Source organism: Podarcis raffonei, chromosome 6 (genome assembly GCF_027172205.1).
Source record: "Podarcis raffonei isolate rPodRaf1 chromosome 6, rPodRaf1.pri, whole genome shotgun sequence".
Classification (NCBI taxonomy): Eukaryota; Metazoa; Chordata; class Lepidosauria; order Squamata; family Lacertidae; genus Podarcis; species Podarcis raffonei.
This window is the reverse complement of record NC_070607.1, coordinates 69,645,792-69,663,332: the sequence shown is the minus strand read 5'-3', so window position 1 is coordinate 69,663,332 and position 17,541 is coordinate 69,645,792. Positions and strand designations below refer to the sequence as shown.

At 42.4% G+C, this 17,541-nt stretch overlaps 1 protein-coding gene across 2 annotated transcripts in view; it reads right to left on the bottom strand.

Moving 5' to 3' along the window:
- Nucleotides 1–17,541, bottom strand: part of ACSS2 (acyl-CoA synthetase short chain family member 2) — a 56,386-nt gene that overhangs the window by 13,787 nt on the left and 25,058 nt on the right. The window contains exons 4-14 of one of the 2 annotated variants that reach the window (XM_053393896.1): nt 16,208–16,311; nt 15,616–15,688; nt 13,668–13,743; nt 12,763–12,877; nt 10,517–10,555; nt 5,954–6,091; nt 4,230–4,400; nt 3,644–3,777; nt 2,490–2,622; nt 1,858–1,914; nt 1,338–1,418 (exon numbers count right to left, since the gene is read on the bottom strand). In XM_053393896.1, coding sequence (XP_053249871.1) covers nt 1,338–1,418; nt 1,858–1,914; nt 2,490–2,622; nt 3,644–3,777; nt 4,230–4,400; nt 5,954–6,091; nt 10,517–10,555; nt 12,763–12,877; nt 13,668–13,743; nt 15,616–15,688; nt 16,208–16,311 — 1,121 coding nt within the window. The remainder of the gene's footprint in view (nt 1–1,337; nt 1,419–1,857; nt 1,915–2,489; nt 2,623–3,643; nt 3,778–4,229; nt 4,401–5,953; nt 6,092–10,516; nt 10,556–12,762; nt 12,878–13,667; nt 13,744–15,615; nt 15,689–16,207; nt 16,312–17,541) is intronic. The other variant, XM_053393897.1, reaches the window with a different exon arrangement.

Genomic DNA, 17,541 nt, shown 5'->3' with positions numbered 1-17,541 from the left:
TCTACAACGTAATTATTAAACGAACATACAGAATGGTATCGTCTTTCATAAATAGAAGCTGGACAGCACCCAAGCAACCCATGCACATTCTTGGCACTTTGACTCTGCTCTGGGCAACGGTCCATTCTGCAGATATACTTTATGATCCTTTGTTCTTGGTGAAAGACAACTTGCAGTCTCCTGCGTAAAATCAGCTCAACTCTGATAGTTCAAATCTTCTTCACTCCCAGAGCGAAATTTGATCTGATCAGAGCTGAGCTCAGAACTTATTACAATGCTGAGGTGTTGCCACACTCTGTGCTTAAACAGTAGACCCTTCCAACTTTTTCTGGGGTGTGTGTTTTTGCTTTAGAAAGAGCAGCCGCCAAGGACTCAAATTTTGACTGAGACAGCAGCAGCAATGTGAGAAGGAGGGGCTGAACCCCTGCCCTCTGCACTGCTTTCCCAAACACCATCCCATTCCACAGCAGCCTGAGAATTAGGCAGGTATTATTCCCACTCTGGTTACCCTATCTGCTAGTGAATATGTATCTTACACATGTATTCGCTAAAAGGCTAACTTTGGGGAACTAGCAATACTAAGTCCAGACACAGTGGTGGTCTGGATGAGGGCCAGTGAACTGAAGCTGAATCCTGGCAAGGTGGAGGGCCTTAAGATGAGTGGTGCCCAGATCCAGGAAATTGGTCAATTGCTAATTCCAAACAGAGCCGCATTTTATCTGAAGGAACAAGTCTGTAGTCTGGGGTTATACCTGTACCCATCCTCGTCAACTGAGGCCCAAGTAGCTCCAGTGGCTGAGAGTTCCTTTTCCAGCTTAGGCTGGTACACAAGTTTCAACAATTCCTGGATACAGATAGCAGTCACAGTGGACTGTGCACTGGTACCCTCAAGAGATTACTGGAACAATCTCTGTGTGGGGCTGCCCTAGGTTGCATACTAGAGAAACCAGCATCTAACATGCAACACGTTTATTAAAGTAATACCACTGGCTGCCAATACATTACTAGGTCAAGCTGAAAATTTTATTTGTGTGTGTGTGTGTGTGAATGCTCGCTCGCGCTCTCTCTCTCTCTCTCTCTCTCTCTTAAAGTATTAAACTTGCTTCTGAAGGAAGTGGAGATGGCCACCAATTCAGATAGCTTTAATAGTATGGAGGATAAGGCTATCAATGGTAACAAGCCATGACTGCTATGCTCTGCTTCCACTGTCTGAAGCAGTTAAGGGACAGATATCCCACACATGGAACTAATGCAAAATGGGAATGACTATATAGAGACCATGAAGCTCCACACACAGATTGAATTTAGCCAGCAATAAAAACTTCACTTTTTCTTACCAGGTAACCTTCTGCTTCTCCTTCCAGCTCCTCCCCAGACTCGTCCAGCACCGCAGGGACCACCCCAAAGAAAGGAAGCGTCTGCCAAGGAAATAGTAGGATTTGGAAGAAGTGGAAAATGCAAACTAAACCCCCAGAGAAAGCAGACATGTGGAAGGGAGAAAGGGAACTTTGGACTTGTTTTCACATCTGGGCTAAGTTCTTCCATTGGTCCATTCCCATCCCCAAATAATTCACCCCAGAAGGTTCCATAACTTTTAAGATTACACCCAAAGCTTCTGGTCAGCAAATAAGTCAATTTCCAGGAAGTAAAACTTCCATTCACTTAGAGCCTATCATTCCACTTTAGTTTTGCCTTAGAAAATGCTTTAAAACATGCAGGTGTGTATAAAATAATTTGCATTTATCTGCATGTTTATGAGAGGATTATTAGTGGAACTATTGTGCCAAAGCCCAAGGGGGGCGGGGGACAAAAAGTACTGCTGCACAAACAGACGAGAACAATCACATCTATACTTACAGCTGAGCCTGGCTTCATTGGTATGGCAGCAGGGAGAGGAGTTAACACATGGCCCCCCTGCAGGACAGAAACCCAAAACAGTCACAACAATACCAGGCAGTGGAGGAAAAGCTGAGTTGTTCCAAGGCACAGCAGGTAGCAGCAATGCATTTCCAAGCAACTGTACTTTTGCTATAGAAAAACTGTGGCAAGTTTATGGGCAAAAACTCAAAAAAGGTGGAATTCAACTAAGTTGTTGCGTGTACAGAACGGGGCCTGCTTGCTCCGCATACCCCACACATCCCTAAATTGACTCTGGAGGATTGGGGAACCTGCAGAACAGGTTTAGGGGGCATGCAGGGTGAGGGAGGGGAGAAAACCTGACCCCCCCCACGTACTCCACTTACCACTATATTGAATTCCACTCAAAAAGTGGTATTCATCTAAGTTTGATGCAGAGTAGACTCACTGAAATTAATGGGCATTGCTTAGTCAAGTTCATTTACTTCAATTAGTCTACTCTGAGCAAAACCAAGCTGAATGCTGCCCAAAACCTAGTACTTGGGAGAGCGCAGGAAAATCCTAACACCCACACAGGCAAATAGACAGATCATTCACAAGACACAAAGGGAACCAAGAACCAAATAACTCACAGTCTCTGTCTGCCAGAAGGTATCCACTATAGGGCATCTTTCTTCGCCAACCACCCTATAGTACCATAGCCAAGCTTCTGGGTTTATGGGCTCCCCAACTGTCCCTAGGATCTTCAGGGACTTCCTGCTGTACCTGCCATAAGAAGCAGATAGGCTTTTAAAGAGAGGGAGGAAAACTCCACAAGAAAAAATTTGTTTGCCGTTCCAGAGCTGGCCCTTCAAGGAGAGTGCCAAGCAGCACAAGGAGAACATTGCCAGAAACCGACAAAAGCCTCCTGTCAAGAGCAAGCACAGTAATTGGGGTGAGATTCAGACAAACCTTTTCTAGCAGTCATCAGGGCTTAAACTAAGCACCAAGATTCAGCCAAGTATATTCCCTTCCCTCTTTTCTCACTGTCCTCCCCACATTGTCTTTATATCAGGGGTGCCAACTTAAATAAAATATGGGGGGGGGTAAGCCCTGGTCCACGGAATCAGTCACATGATGTGGTGTGTTGTTGTTGTTTAGTTGTTTAGTCGTGTCCGACTCTTCTTAACCCCATGAACCAGAGCACGCCAGGCACTTCTGTCTTCCACTGCCTCCCGCAGTTTGGCCAAACTCATGCTGGTAGCTTCGACAACACTATCCAACCATCTCGTCCTCTGTCGTCCCCTTCTCCTTGTGCCCTCCATCTTTCCCAACATCAGGGTCTTTCCCAGGGAGTCTTCTCTTCTCATGAGGTGGCCCAAGTATTGGACCCTCAGCTTCAGGATCTGTCCTTCCAGTGAGCACTCAGGGCTGATTTTCTTAAGAATGGAGAGGTTTGATCTTCTTGCAGTCCATGGGACTCTCAAGAGTCTCCTCCAGGACCAGATGTGGTGTATGCACACCATTTAAATGGCAATGTCCATCAACTGGGGGGAAGGGCAACCCGCTCATATATTTTATTGGGAGGCCCTGAAAGGACCTTGGCCCCTAGGAGTTGGCCCCAAGCTTCGTATCTTATAGAACAAATGTAAAACAAGAACGCTGTTCCTGAGGAAAAGGCTGGAGGAATTAGCTTTGCTCTAGGGTTTGCTTTTCTCTAGAGCGATACATGTTTGAGATTATATATTCCCAATGCTGGAAGGTTATTAGCGAAACCGCTCTCTGTTTTGCTTAAAGTCCTACTTACTTCCGGACATGTTCATCTCCATACTTCATGAGAAGGCGAATGGCAGTGGGTGCTGTGTAGAACTTGGTCACCTTATACTTGTCAATGATGCTCCACATACGACCAACGTCTGGGTAAATGGGAAGCCCTTCAAACTGAGCAGAAAACAAGTCATTTAGCATGAGAAGAAGAAACCCACCACCCCACCTGCTGCTTCCAGCAAGTGGGGTGCAAAAATGTGTAGCCCTATAATGCTTCTGTAGCCTAAAGAACGCTACTGAGCACAGAGGTCTTTGGGGACCATTCATGACTTGATTTGAATCAGCAAGACTGCCTGGCTCAAATCAGAAGAAGGTACTTGTGAAGAATGACAGTAAGAAGAACTTGACCAGCAATGAACCTCAGTGCAAACGTGGTTTGGGGAGCCATGATCATCATCAGTGACCTAACTTGTTTAGCTGCTTTCTTGCCAATGAGGATGTTGCTTGACAAGACCAATACAATTCAACCTTGATCAAGGCACTCATACTTGGTTTGTGTAAGCCTGGCAAGGCTTCTAGTCCCCCTCCCATACCCTCATACAGCCCCCACATACCACAGAACTTACTAAGACACTGGTTGCCCCATTTGCCAAAGGTCCGTATGTGAGGTAGGAATGGCCAGTTATCCATCCAATGTCAGCCGTGCACCAGTAGATGTCCTCAGGATGGTGATCAAACACATATTTAAAGGTAGTAGCAGTGAAAATCATATAGCCACCTATTGTATGCACAACACCCTGAAACAAAGAAAACCAGCTGAAATGAAACAGAACATTACTGGCTTGATTTTCATTATATGAGAAAGCATACAGCAACATTGGACTCAGCTAGATTGGTAAAGAAAAAGCGATTTACAGTGGTACCTCTGGTTACGTACTTAATTCGTTCCGGAGGTCCGTTCTTAACCTGAAACTGTTCTTAACCTGAAGCACCACTTTAGCTAATGGGGCCTCCCGCTGCTGCCGCGCTGCCATCACGCGATTTCTGTTCTCATCCTGAAGCAAAGTTCTTAACCTGAGGGACTATTACTGGGTTAGCAGAGTCTGTAACCTGAAGCGTATGTAACCCAAGGTACCACTGTATATGTGTTGTATTTTCAATATAACATTGTGCCACCAGATGGCAGTGTGGAGTCCTGTTTTTCTCTACCTGTTTTCCCTGTTTAAATTTACAATGCATTTAACTGAAACACTACTTTGATGTGTCTAGATCCAGCCATTGTTTTACTCAAGCACTACCGCATCAGTAAATCTTCAGCATGAGAGAAGGAAACATATTTTTACTGTATCTTTAACCACATTATATCCATAACATTAGTTCAATCACACACAAGGGTAAGCGGTATGACTCCCTTTTACAGGGAAACATCACCATGAAGTACTTTTCTTTGCAATGTTTACTTGCAGTGTCATAATTAAATGCGAAAATAGTGGTACCAATCCCAAACACAGCCCTGAGAGGTAACCAAATTAGTTCATGTGATATTTTTTTAGTCATCAAACCACTGACCACATAAATTCAGTAAAGTGAGTGCTCTGTACAGCAAGCAGTGAAATAAACACATCAGAGTTTATGCACAGACTCTTATCTCGTGTGAATTTAAACAGATGTATACAAGGCTTAGGAAGCATATGTTGTTATGAAGAAAGCCTGTAATGTGTAGATGTGCTTTGTATAGCAAAGACTAAAAAGTATTAGGCTTTCTGTGCCTCCTTCAATTATTTATGCCAACTGCTGCTCAATAATTGGTGAAAAAATACATGTGGCCAGTCCTGCGCCCTGCATGTATTTATATACACACAATGCCACCATCCCAGAATTTCGCAGTGGGCCACATGAACAGAACAAGTCAGACCACTGCTCCATCTTGCCCAATGCCATCTATTTTGACTGGCAGCAGCTAGGTGGGGTTTCTGGGCAAAGAACTTTCACAGTACCTGCTACCAGAGATCCTTTTATGGGGAGATGGGAGGGACTGAACCTGGGACCTTCTGCAGGCAAAACATTCTCTACCATTGAACTTTCCCCCTTCCAAGTAACCTAGAGCACCTGGAATACAAGAGGTCTCGTTACACTAATGTGTAATTAATGTTGCACTAACGTTACAAGTATTTGTAGAGATAGGGCCCATTTCTGGTTCCAGACCAGAACTGTGAAAGCATTAAAACAGTAAGCATTTGGATCCAAAGCGTCCACACAGCAGAGTGAACAGCAAGCGAGTATGACTTGACAAGTAAATATTAACTCTTCACTTCATGCTTTGGCACAGGATCAGAATAAAGGAACATACCTTCGGTTTTCCAGTTGACCCACTGGTGTAGAGAATAAACAATTCGTCTTCCGCATCACACCAGACAGGCTCACACTCCTTGCTAGAATTCTTCATAACGTTGTGCCACCAAAGGTCGACTTCTGAATTCCAAGGTATCTGAAGAAAACCACATAGAGTAAGAGGCACACATAATACTTAAAAGATAGCAAGATGGTCGGAAAAACCCAGCTTTGGAGCTCTTACACTTTAATTGATTATTTTGGCTTCTAAAGCAGAACTCTACTTCACCGTTTCAGCTTTTCTTCTATTTTTAAAAGTGTTTTCCTTTCTTAATAGCTGCAGTGTTAACACACCACGACACCTGTTTAAATGAGTTCTGACCAAAACTGTGGTGTCATTAGTTCAACAATCCTAGTGATTCTGCCTTAATAATACTGATCTTATTGTTAAATGCTGTTATTTTTCCAAGTAGCAAACAAAGGCTACTGAATATCTGTCAGAGCCTAAGCAATAGCTACAGGAATGTAGTGCAGGAGAAAATATAATTATTACCAGTAATGCTGTTTATCACATATATATAAACTTGATCTGCAAGTTCTTCACAGTCTTTCATCTATCGTCACAACAATCCAGTAAGGTAGGCTACTCTTACTGTAAGGCTGAAATACAAGCTTGCCCGAGGTCAAACAAAGTCTCTGGTGGGGGGGTATGAGAAGCTATTAGAATTCTTTTAACCAACAGCCCTATGGATCAGGAATAATATTCACCAAGTCTGCATGCTTGGCTTTAGTGAATATGTAAGTCTATTATCAGAACAGTTGTGTGCACATCCTAAATTCATATGCAACTATTAATAGTTTTTCCCAGTGCGTGTCTCCCACTGTGTTTCATATAATTATAAAACACTTCAATAATTTGTCTTCCCCTGTATGCATAACTGTATTTTCATCTTCATGTTTCATGAACAAATAGTTCTTTACAATGGGTAGCATTAGGAAAGCCCCTTAATGAATTTGAACAAATTATCTCAGTGCATTTTAGACAAGTCCTTGAATTTACGCAAGCCAGTTCAACTTCATCTGCTGAGACCAGAGCTATCTAAACCACTTCATTTTGAATGTTCTGTGCATGTGCTGTGGACAAAAGGTGCATAAAAAGAAGCAATTCAGGAATGGTAAGGAAACTCTCTCATGGCAGTCAAGAATGCCTAAGGGAAATACAAAGGTTTCTGAAATGAAGTACAACACACACTTTAACTCCTGTGCGTTCATGAGCAAAGGCCCTCACCAGTGAAGATCTGCTGATATCAACCATTTTATTCTTTCAATTTTTATATTCACCTTGGGGGCAATTGCGATGGAGAGGAGGAACATAAATATGTTTTTTTAAAAAATAAAAATTAGTACATAAATAATAAATCCCCAAATAAAGTAAGTCGGTGTTATGATCCCCAGAGGGGCTATGATTCTGAGACACAATGATTTGGAAGAGCCACTTAGGGAGTTAATGGCAAAGGGATAATTATAAATATCACACTAAGGTGGCATGCAGCAAATCCACCAGGAGTTCCGGCATTTAATACACATGCACAGAGCCATTTTATATGTTCTCTTTATGTAAGTGAAGCACGGTTATTATACATCCATACTAAGGAGAGCAACATGAAGTTCTCCAGACAGTGCTGGACTACAGCTCCCATTATCCCTGACCATGCTGGCTGGGACTGAAGGGGGTTGTAGTCCAAAATCTAGGCAGCCATCATTCACCACCCCTGGCTTCAGGCCTTTGAGAAGCCCAATGGCCTGCAGCCATTTATTCTCAGCACAGGTCTAAGTGTCTGTCTATCAGCAATCTCATCATCGACTGCTTCCTAGTTATACTTTGCTACTTGGATGGATACATTAAAAAACATTAAGTTATGGAGAAACTATATGCATCCATATTCTGGTGCTAAAAGTATTACTGTGGATGAAGTGCCATTTATTTATATGGGACCTAACTTCCAAAAGAACCTTTATTTGGTGTTCCAGATGAAGATGGTTGGAGAACAACTCCCAAGGAGCTAAGCAGAAATCTCATTACAACGAACAGCTCAGCAACCCACCATTGGTGGGCAAAATGTAAACATCAAACTAGTGTTTCCTAAGCTGACAGGTGAAGTGGAGCATTTTTAAAACAATGAGCATTACCCACTCCAGAGGAGCCCTCACCATGTTTCTTTATGTTTTGCTGCTGCAAGTTTCTCCATCTCAATGGAAGGGGGCCATTTTAAGCTACACTGGGCACAACTGGATCATTGAATTGCACCCAACATGAAGAAACAGCAGAATTAGCTGTCCCCAGCAGAAGCTGACTGGAAGTAGACAAGGCTGGAGCAGTATGCTTGTAGAGGTGCAGCAGGCAGCCTACCTGTGGGCGAGTGATTTGGGCTCACAGAATTCTCTTATTTTTAATGAATATATCCTCTATAGCACACTATCAGTTCTCTCATAACAACAGTGCACCCTAGTAGATATTAATGCAAAGGCAATGCTTATACAACGGTGAGTCTGGATTCTTGAGTGTGTATCATGTAAACTGAAAGTCTGCTACATAGCTCCTCTCCTGGATACATCAGGCTTAACTATAAGATGATTTCAGTACAAAGCCAATATTGCAAACCCCACTTTGTTGTTGGCTTGAGAAAACAAAACAAGTCAATACAATATAGTTTTAAAGAGTGATTAGGTGAAACAAGCATTCTTATTGAAATGAAACAAATGCAGTGTTGTGTACCCAATTTTCATTGAATTTTTAAAAATCTTTGAAAATCCCAGTCTAGGGAGCTGATGGGTGGTGAGGTGGGGAAGAGAAACACAGTCGAAAAGCTGTTGTGGAAAGCTTGCGTAAGGCGTAACAGTATTTGTGCTACTAGGAACAGGATATCCTCATGCAAATTTCTATAGGACTCTCACACCCCCTTTGCACAGCCTAACGTCCAGTGCCAAAGCTTGTAAATTTTTGGAAAGGAGCCATAAAGCCACCTTTCAGAAAAAGCAGCAGCTTACCTGTATAGCTAAGCTTTTCCCCCCTACACTTTTAACAAAAGAACATGTGAGTTGCAATTTTTGAATAATCCCCTTCCCTGTGAAGAACAGTGATGAAAGGTTAGTATTAAAAGCTGATTCAGCACCAGTGTGTCCTGCAACATGTATTGAAGTCTACTGAAAAAAATACTGAGCAAGTGTTTCAATACAAATCTTTCAGTGTAGTGCTATGATATGTAAGCAGGAAAACTGCCCAGGGCAAGGGTGCAAGCCCAGAATGCAAAATGTGGTTACTTGTCTATGCTGTCAGTCTCCATCCAACTCACTGTCCATCTAGTGTGGGGGCAGCTGCCCTAGAGCCTACCCACAGCCGGTAGGGCGTTTGACAGGGGGTGTTTGTTCAAAGCATGATGCTCAGGCTGTGGGGCACACGCTGCTGACCAGCAGAACCTCGCACTGGTTATGTGGTGGCAAACAGTAGTAACTGTCACAGCTGCATATACTAATGGATAGTGTGATAGGTGCATATGGAGGAGTATCTGCATCACACTGCCTTTGCCTAGAGGCTACACCTTCTGGAGCCTGTATGTGCTCTTTCATTCTCTGCTCAAAGACTGTATCCAAATCTTGCTTGGAGTGCTTACAGCTTGAGAAGAGTACACAGCAGTTAAGTTAAGCACGAAGGTTACACAAAACCATGCTCACTTTCCAAATATCAAGCAACAAGCCAATTCCCAGAAAAGACAAAACCTCTGGAAAATAATATCAAGAAATTACTAGTAATAGAATTACTAATCAAGGATTAGTAACAGAAAACTCCTTGTACAGGAAAGCTAGTGGCAAAATCTTCGTTCTTGTAGAATCATTTTTCAACACAACTTTGATGCAGAGGAGCAACCATTTTGATCGGATTAAGCCAGCTAAGAATGGGAAAGAGGACAATAAAGGCCGGAGCCACATCTCAGCCTGTTACATACAATAATAATCATTTGGTACAATGCTGGTGGAAGCAGAGCTGGCTCAGCTGTCAGGGTGGAAGCATGAGACGGGCTACTTCACAAGCCCATAGAGCTGCTTTAAGGTGAAGAAATGGGGTCTGAGCACAGAACTCCTGGAAGCTGCACCAAGCCATTCAGTGTGTGAACATGCTGTGCATCATGTAACCCCGTTTCAGGACCCCAGCTGTGCTTATTTCCTAAGAGATATCACAAGGACCTGCATTCCTTCACCACCCCTTGACATTTTCTGTTGGTTTTGTGTAAAATCCCTTTTACGTTTCATGTGCATATACAAAAAGATACTAAGAAAGTGTTAGAACTACAACAGAGTCACTGTCCCTCCCAAACAATCCCAGGCCATGGCATGTATCGCGACGCTCCCTTCCAACCCTTGGGACAGTGATGTCTATGACTAACATGCAACTGATGGAAGTGGGGTTAGGAGGCCACACTGTGCCGTGCAGTGAGAGTGAGAGCAGGTAAGTGAGGAGGAGTGCTGGAAAGGGAAAGCAGAACAGAGGGGTGCCGAGAGAAAGCTTCTGCTACACAGTAAATACCTTGGGATGGACTCTCTTTGAGCTCTCAGTCTTTTTTTCCTGTTAAAAATTCACAAAGATATAAGATTTGAGAAGTGGAAGAGTTGTGCTAGGGCGCCTATACCTTTTAAAATACCATGCTGGCAAGGAAAGATATGATGCAGCTGAGAGGGTGCACATCATGGCTGCAGAAGCGCATCTTCTTGGATGCTAAAGATGAGCTGCAAAGCATAGGCTCAGGCAACGGGTCAATCCCTGACAATGCTTCTTGGCTGATTCCATTTCAGACCTTTTCTTCCTGCATACAAAAGCCCAGGCTGGTCCTCTAGCCTATGCTTTCCAATGCAGGATGAAGCCATGGAAAAGCAGTTCTTATACTGCTAAGGTAACACAAAAGGGGCACCGGCAATAGGCTTGTAACAGCCAAAGAGAAATGGGTTTCACTCAGTGCTCTGCAGAGAGCCAGATCAATGTGAAGACCAAGAAGCTGAACAGGCATAAAAAGGGGGCAGAACAGGATTTGCCCTAGTATGGAGTGTCCTTGCTAGTTCACTAAAAAAGGAAGCAACTTTCATCAATGCAGCCATTGTTAATACGTTGCTCATCAAACAATGTGAACAAAGTATTTACAGATCTGGAAAGCCCATTCACTGACAGTAGTTTGTTCCATCGCTAGTCTGGATGCAGGTTTCTGAAATAGCTGAAGCTTCTGGACCAGAACCAAGGGAAGACCCACATAACTTCAATTCCAAGCACTGTTCACGCTGGGCATTACAATATATTGTAATACAGAATAGCCTCTAGAGAAGGTTCACTTGGCTCTCCAACAGGATTGTGGCTAAGTTGAAGTATCTCCAGCACAGAAACCTGGCACCGGAAACCTCTGCACTTACAGAAGCTATCCAGAAAATATTATTCCTTCTTATTCCCCTGGTGCTGTGATAAGGGAATCTAGTTAGCACTGGGTGTTTACAGGAACAGCTCAAGAGCTGTGGAGGGTAGTGGAAAGATAAACTGATTAGTTTGTAGAAGGCAAGGTGGACATTGGGTTACAACTTATTTGTAAGGTAAGTGGGATGGGTCCAAGCAACAGTGAAGTGCTCTGGGAAGTCTGCATGGCAAGGGAGAATGTTACTGTGCCAATGGATTTGCAACCTGAGGGTTTCCCAGATGATAAACCAACAGTAAAAGCAGGAACTATCTCAGAGTTATGTTCAAATTAGTTCCTCTTTTTTTGCAGGAATCCATACAAACATAACAGAAAGACAGATAACCTTGCTGTAGTACAAGATGAATAACTTGTTGCCCTCCAGATATTGTTGGACTATTGCTCCCATCAGTCCCAGCCAGCATGGTTAATGGTCAGGGATTATGGGAGCTGCAGCCCAGAAACCTCTGGAGGGGCATAGATTCTGCACTCTTACTGTAATGGAAATACCTGTGATTCCCATCCATATTCTGATTGTAAATACAGCTTGCATACTGCAAGCATTGATAAATTTCACAGAAAAAAAGCCCTGGTCCCATCTAAACCTAGTTCAAGAGCATGGTGAGAAGCCCACCTACTGCTTATTTCATCGCGCAGATGACTCTGTTAGTGTGCTTGCTGCTCTCACAAAGACAACTTTATGCTTCAAGTTTAAAGAAAATATGCACACAAAAATGTCCTGTTTTCAGACCTTTAATTGTATCATGGACTAAACACATGATAGCTTTTAGATTTCTATCTGTGGTGGAAGTAACAATTCTGCTATGTAAGTGAGAAGAGGCCCATATGTCTTTTAGCACCATATAAGTTTTAAAGAATAAACTTTTCTAGAATGGCAGGAAACTGGGGGTGGGGAAGAGCGAGGAAGAAGTGTAACTTTGCTCCATTTTTCTGTTTTCTGCTGAAGGACCTGATGATAAGTCTCATGGTCCAGTAGTGAAGCTTGCCCAGGAGAGTAAACTTTAAAAGCACAAATCTTCGGCGGCAGCGATATCACAGGCACTATCCAGTGAGTGGGTATGATTATTATACAGCCATATCGCACATAACAATCTCAATTGCAAGGCAAGGGCTGTTTGGGAGAAAATAGCATTTCTTCCTGGCAATGCTAAACAGTTCTGCCTTGTTCTCTACAATGCAGATAGAAGCACCAGGAGCAAAACAAATCTTAACTCCTGATGGCAGAATAATTATAAACATACAATCATCTCTCTCAAATAAGGAAAAGCTGCTCAAGCCCTTAAACAGGTCCTTCACCCATTTACAACAGGAAACTCACCTGCACACTCTGGCAGATTCTCTTGAGAGGTGGAGACTTGCTGCTTGGCCCATCCAGCACCAGTTCTTCCCTTCCTAAATGCTTGACCACAATGCACCTTCGCAGAGGGGCATCCCTACAAGGAGAGGGAAGATGAAGTCATGAGCCCAAACTATTTTAATGGAAAACACACAACAATTCCAAGAAGAGAGTCTAGGTCATTTGCCTGAGCAAGTTTGAACCTGTGCAGCTGATTATGGAAGTATGAGGCAGGCTGGATAAATTATATTGATCAACCAAGTTCTACCACTAAATTGCTAAGCACTCGTTACTGTGGGGTGCTACTTCATTGGATGGAAAAACCACTTTCCTATCAGTCATCTGATGTCATCATGATGTCATAAGTGGAACTGATAAAAATCTAGTCAAACAGTCAAAAAGGGGCCCCACCCCTCTGCTAATCCATGGGTTCCAAACACTCTTCCAAACAGAATGTCTAACTCTTGTATGCAAACAATGGTTTGTCAGTTCAGACACAACATTTAACCATAGGTAAGCTTTCGTACCAATGGCTTGATGATGTATGAACTGAGTCATTGAAGTGGGGATATGTTTTGACTTCCTGCCCTAATTAATTGTTGACAAATATTTTGTGCTGGAAAGTCAGCAACTTCCATTTCAGAAGTAGTTAACCAGATAGGGGAGAACAAATGCTTACAAGAAAGGTTATTATAGTTCTAAACAAAATGCTGTGGGGTGGACAGAGTGAGCATCTTTCAAAAGGGGTGTATTTACACGGCACATAATTTCCCCAGCTTTATTTCTATCCACACCTCTGTGCCAGGGATGCTATACTGTTTAAGACCACAACTGCATGCGTTTACATTCACAAAGAAACAAATACTTTCAAAGGGAGTCTGACTTACTTGTCTTTACATTTCTGCAAGGCTTCATCTGCTATCTGCTTCAGGTTAATCAGCTTATCACCTCTATAAAAGGCATCTACAAAGAGTAAGCAAATCATTAAACTGGCTCACCAGAACAGCCTGCAAGCACTTGAAGGTCACAAGAAGAAAGGGACAGCTTGGTTTAAAGGAAAGGATGGAAACAACAGAATTAAGAGAAAGTTTGCTAAAGTGAAGACCAATCATGGTCACAGTAGAGGCCTCTATGGTAAGGATTTGAAGTCTGTGACCCTTCATATTATGTGGGATTCCCTCTCCTATCAAGTCCAGCCAGCATGGTCAATGACATAAGAATATAAGAATAGCCTACTGGCTTGCAAGTATGGCATCTAGAATAAGAAATCAAGATGATAAACAGATGAGAAGTGAGTGGGAGTATTTAGGGGATTATTTACAAAAAAATGATCTCAAATATAAATTCCAGGTTTGGGATACCTTGTGACCAACAGTTGATAATATAAAAGTTATGTCGATGTGAAAAATAAGGTGAAGGAATTAATGTATATGCAGCTAAGCAAGATGTACAAAGAACCGTCATTGAATGCTGGGTGGGGAGTCTAAAAAAGAACTACTGTATAAGAATGGAAAACGATGTAATTGTAAAACTGAAAATCTAAAAAGAAGAAAAAGAATATAGCCTGCTGGATCAGACCAATGGCCCATCTAGTCCAGCTTCCTGTTCTCACAGTGCCCAACCAGATGCCTGTGAGAAACCAAGAAGCAGAACATGAGCACAAGAGCTCTCTCCCCTACTGTGGTTTCCAGAAATTGGTATTAGGAAGACTTGCTGCCTCCGACGGTGGAGGTAGAGCACAGCCATCATGGCTGGTAGCCCTTGATAGCTTTCTCCATGATTGTGCAATGCTGAGAGTTGCACTTCAACTGCAGGCTTCCCATTCCTGCTTTATGGAATAAATGAAACCTACCTTACTGAAAGGGCTTCAGGTTTCAATGCCTGCCCAGCACATTTTGCTGCAAAGGACAAGATGGCACTCCCATTCAACTGGACTGGCAGCTCAATCTTACTTAAATATTTGCAACAGGACAGTGCCCACCATTTCACCCAAGAACAGCAGGCTACTTTACAGGGTGCAGGACAGGCTGTGTGCCACACACAGCTCTGCCCTCCAACTGAATGGAGATGGTTGGAGAGCTCCACAAGAATGGCTCCTCCTGAGGTGGTTACATCACTCTGCCTAATGGTAGGGCCAACCTTGTATGTTTACAGTGAGCAATAATCTTGGAAGTGTTCTATGGGGTACAATCAGAAGGAAGAAGATTTTACAGGACTTTCTCCTGTTTTAGTTCGACATGATGTAGCAAGTGGCAGGAGACTAATATACAGATCTTGGAGATCTTGATTTATTGTGTTACAAAATTAAACAGAAACAGTTGGAACTGTTAAGTTAATGCATGCTTTCAGAATGTGGAAATTCCTTTATTTTTATTTATCTGGCATGGAAAGCCAAACTGAATGTCAAATCATGAACTAAGAATGCAATCCCATGCATATATCTAGTTAGAATTGTCCCACTCTATTCAGTGGGGCTTTCCCCTAGGCAGCTGAATAGGATTGCAGCCTAAAAACTGTATCCAGAACTGCAACTAGGAAATCTGACACAATTTTTGAAACCACTTGTAGCAACAAAAAACATCAAAAAAAGTGGAAGGAGGCCCTTTCGATAATGAAACTCCACCTTATCAGGAAACTGATGTATTGCCCACAGCTTGCGCCCTGACAAAACATATCCCTGGACTGCAGTTCAACCCAGTAATAGCTCCTTCCTAGTAAGAGGAAGAGCATAAAAAGTTGTCCGAACATGGAGTTTTTTCATTAAAAGGTCAATCTTGTTTGCAAAGTATTCTGATAAGATTAAGGGCCCTGCAGTTTAGAAGAGAACTGTTTTACCTGCAGTGATGAGAAGTGAGCAGTGGGAATCAAGGATCCTTTCACAAAGGGATTCTGCCGAGAAACCTGCAAACTAAAAACAAGAACACACGGTTAATCACACTTGCAGTTGTGAACAGGGACTCAACGAATGGCACTTTTACAATATATTAGTGCCATAACTTTTCCAAAAGGCTATTCTAGAGTGCTCTAGAGTTCCTTAGATGATTATCAAGGTTTTTTTCAATGAGAATTGCATACATATTTCATTGAAATACAGTTTGCCCATGGCTACCAGTCTTCTGCAATGTGCAGCTTTGCTGACACCCCCACATGTACAGACCATGCCTTGGAACACTCTGCAGAATCCTCTGCAATGCTCAGGGAGTGGGGTGGCAAATGTCAACATGGAAAACATTCTCTAAAAACCTAAGCTTAAAAATCCTTAAACTGGAAAACAAGATTGCACCCCTCCCCCCATAAAGAACCCAGTTCAAGGGTACAAAGTTAGCTTAATTCAGGTTGCTATCTGCTACAAGCACTGTTCATTTCAATTGGCAGCCAGTGCCGCACAAGAACAGAAATCACACCAGAAGTAATTGCTCCTTCCTACCACAATGGAATGAACTGCTCCAATTCTGGCACAGGCTAGCATGGCTACCACCAGCTCAATGATCATTGGCATGTAGATAGAAACTCTGTCTCCTTTCTTTATGCCTGTGAAAGAGAAAGAGATGTTTCTCATGCCAGACAGCGGACACTCTTTTTGCCATTCAGCCACTGTGTCCTGGGCCCTGGTATTCCAAGAGAAAGAACAAAGCTGGAAAAAACAGAAGTCAGGAGGCTCAAAAACACAAGCATACAATTCCTGAAAGATCAGAAGTGTATGCATGACAAACAAAACTTTTTGGGGGGGGAGGGGCTTGGGATCATGGGATCTGCCCTGGGGTTACCAATGAAAGGGAAGCATATTGTGGCTGAATTTAGAAGGGCATCTTTGTTTCAAAGACATTGCCAGTGGTATCAAGGGATGGCACTACAGAATAAAATGCTGTTAATATGTTTTCTGCAAGCCTCAGCCAAGAAGAGGAAGCACACTGATCCTTCATTTCCATGTTGCTTTGCAAAACACTAACAAGTTAAATTCTCACAACAGCCCCAGTAAAAAGGGTAACTATCTCTTCAGTGGAACCAAGTCACCATTTTGTATTTAGAAGTTTCTAAGGCTAGGTAGGATATGCTTCTATTTAAACATTTTAGAATATAAATATACCAAAGGGTTCTCTTGCTGGTCAGATGTATCTAATATGAAATGTCATATGCAAACATTTGTTACATTTTACTTTCCTTTGAAAAAGATAACTTTATATTAACAGCATTTTATTTTGTAGTTCCAGCCATTGATACTACTGGCAACATTCCTTCAATCACCTGATATTTGTTTTTTAAAGCTGGATAAAACTTTATTTGACCACACCTTGCCACAAATTCACGAGCCACATGTCACTATGTTTGCCCGATAAAAACAAGCAAACAAATAAGAACAAATAAGAATAAGAGCTACAACAAATTTGTTGCTTTCACTGATACCTATCCATATATTCCGCATATTTTACATTTGTTGCTAGCATTGGTTTCTGCCCTGCATAATAAATTATATTTCTTCATGTTCTGTACATAAACATTATGCCACATCTGTATAAAATAAGACATATCAATGGAGGTATGCAAAATCAGAAGGGCGAGCAAGAGGACATTGATTAAAAAGTATTGCAAAGATGGTTAAACATACAAATATACAGAATCAAATAATAATAATTTATAAAGCTGAATATGCAAAGTTGCAGATAATCTTATCAGAGTACATTTTAACAAAAATTCTGTTTAAGCCCCAGTTTGGAAGGAACAGATGCTTCTGCTCAGAAACAATGTTGGGATGGATGTGGT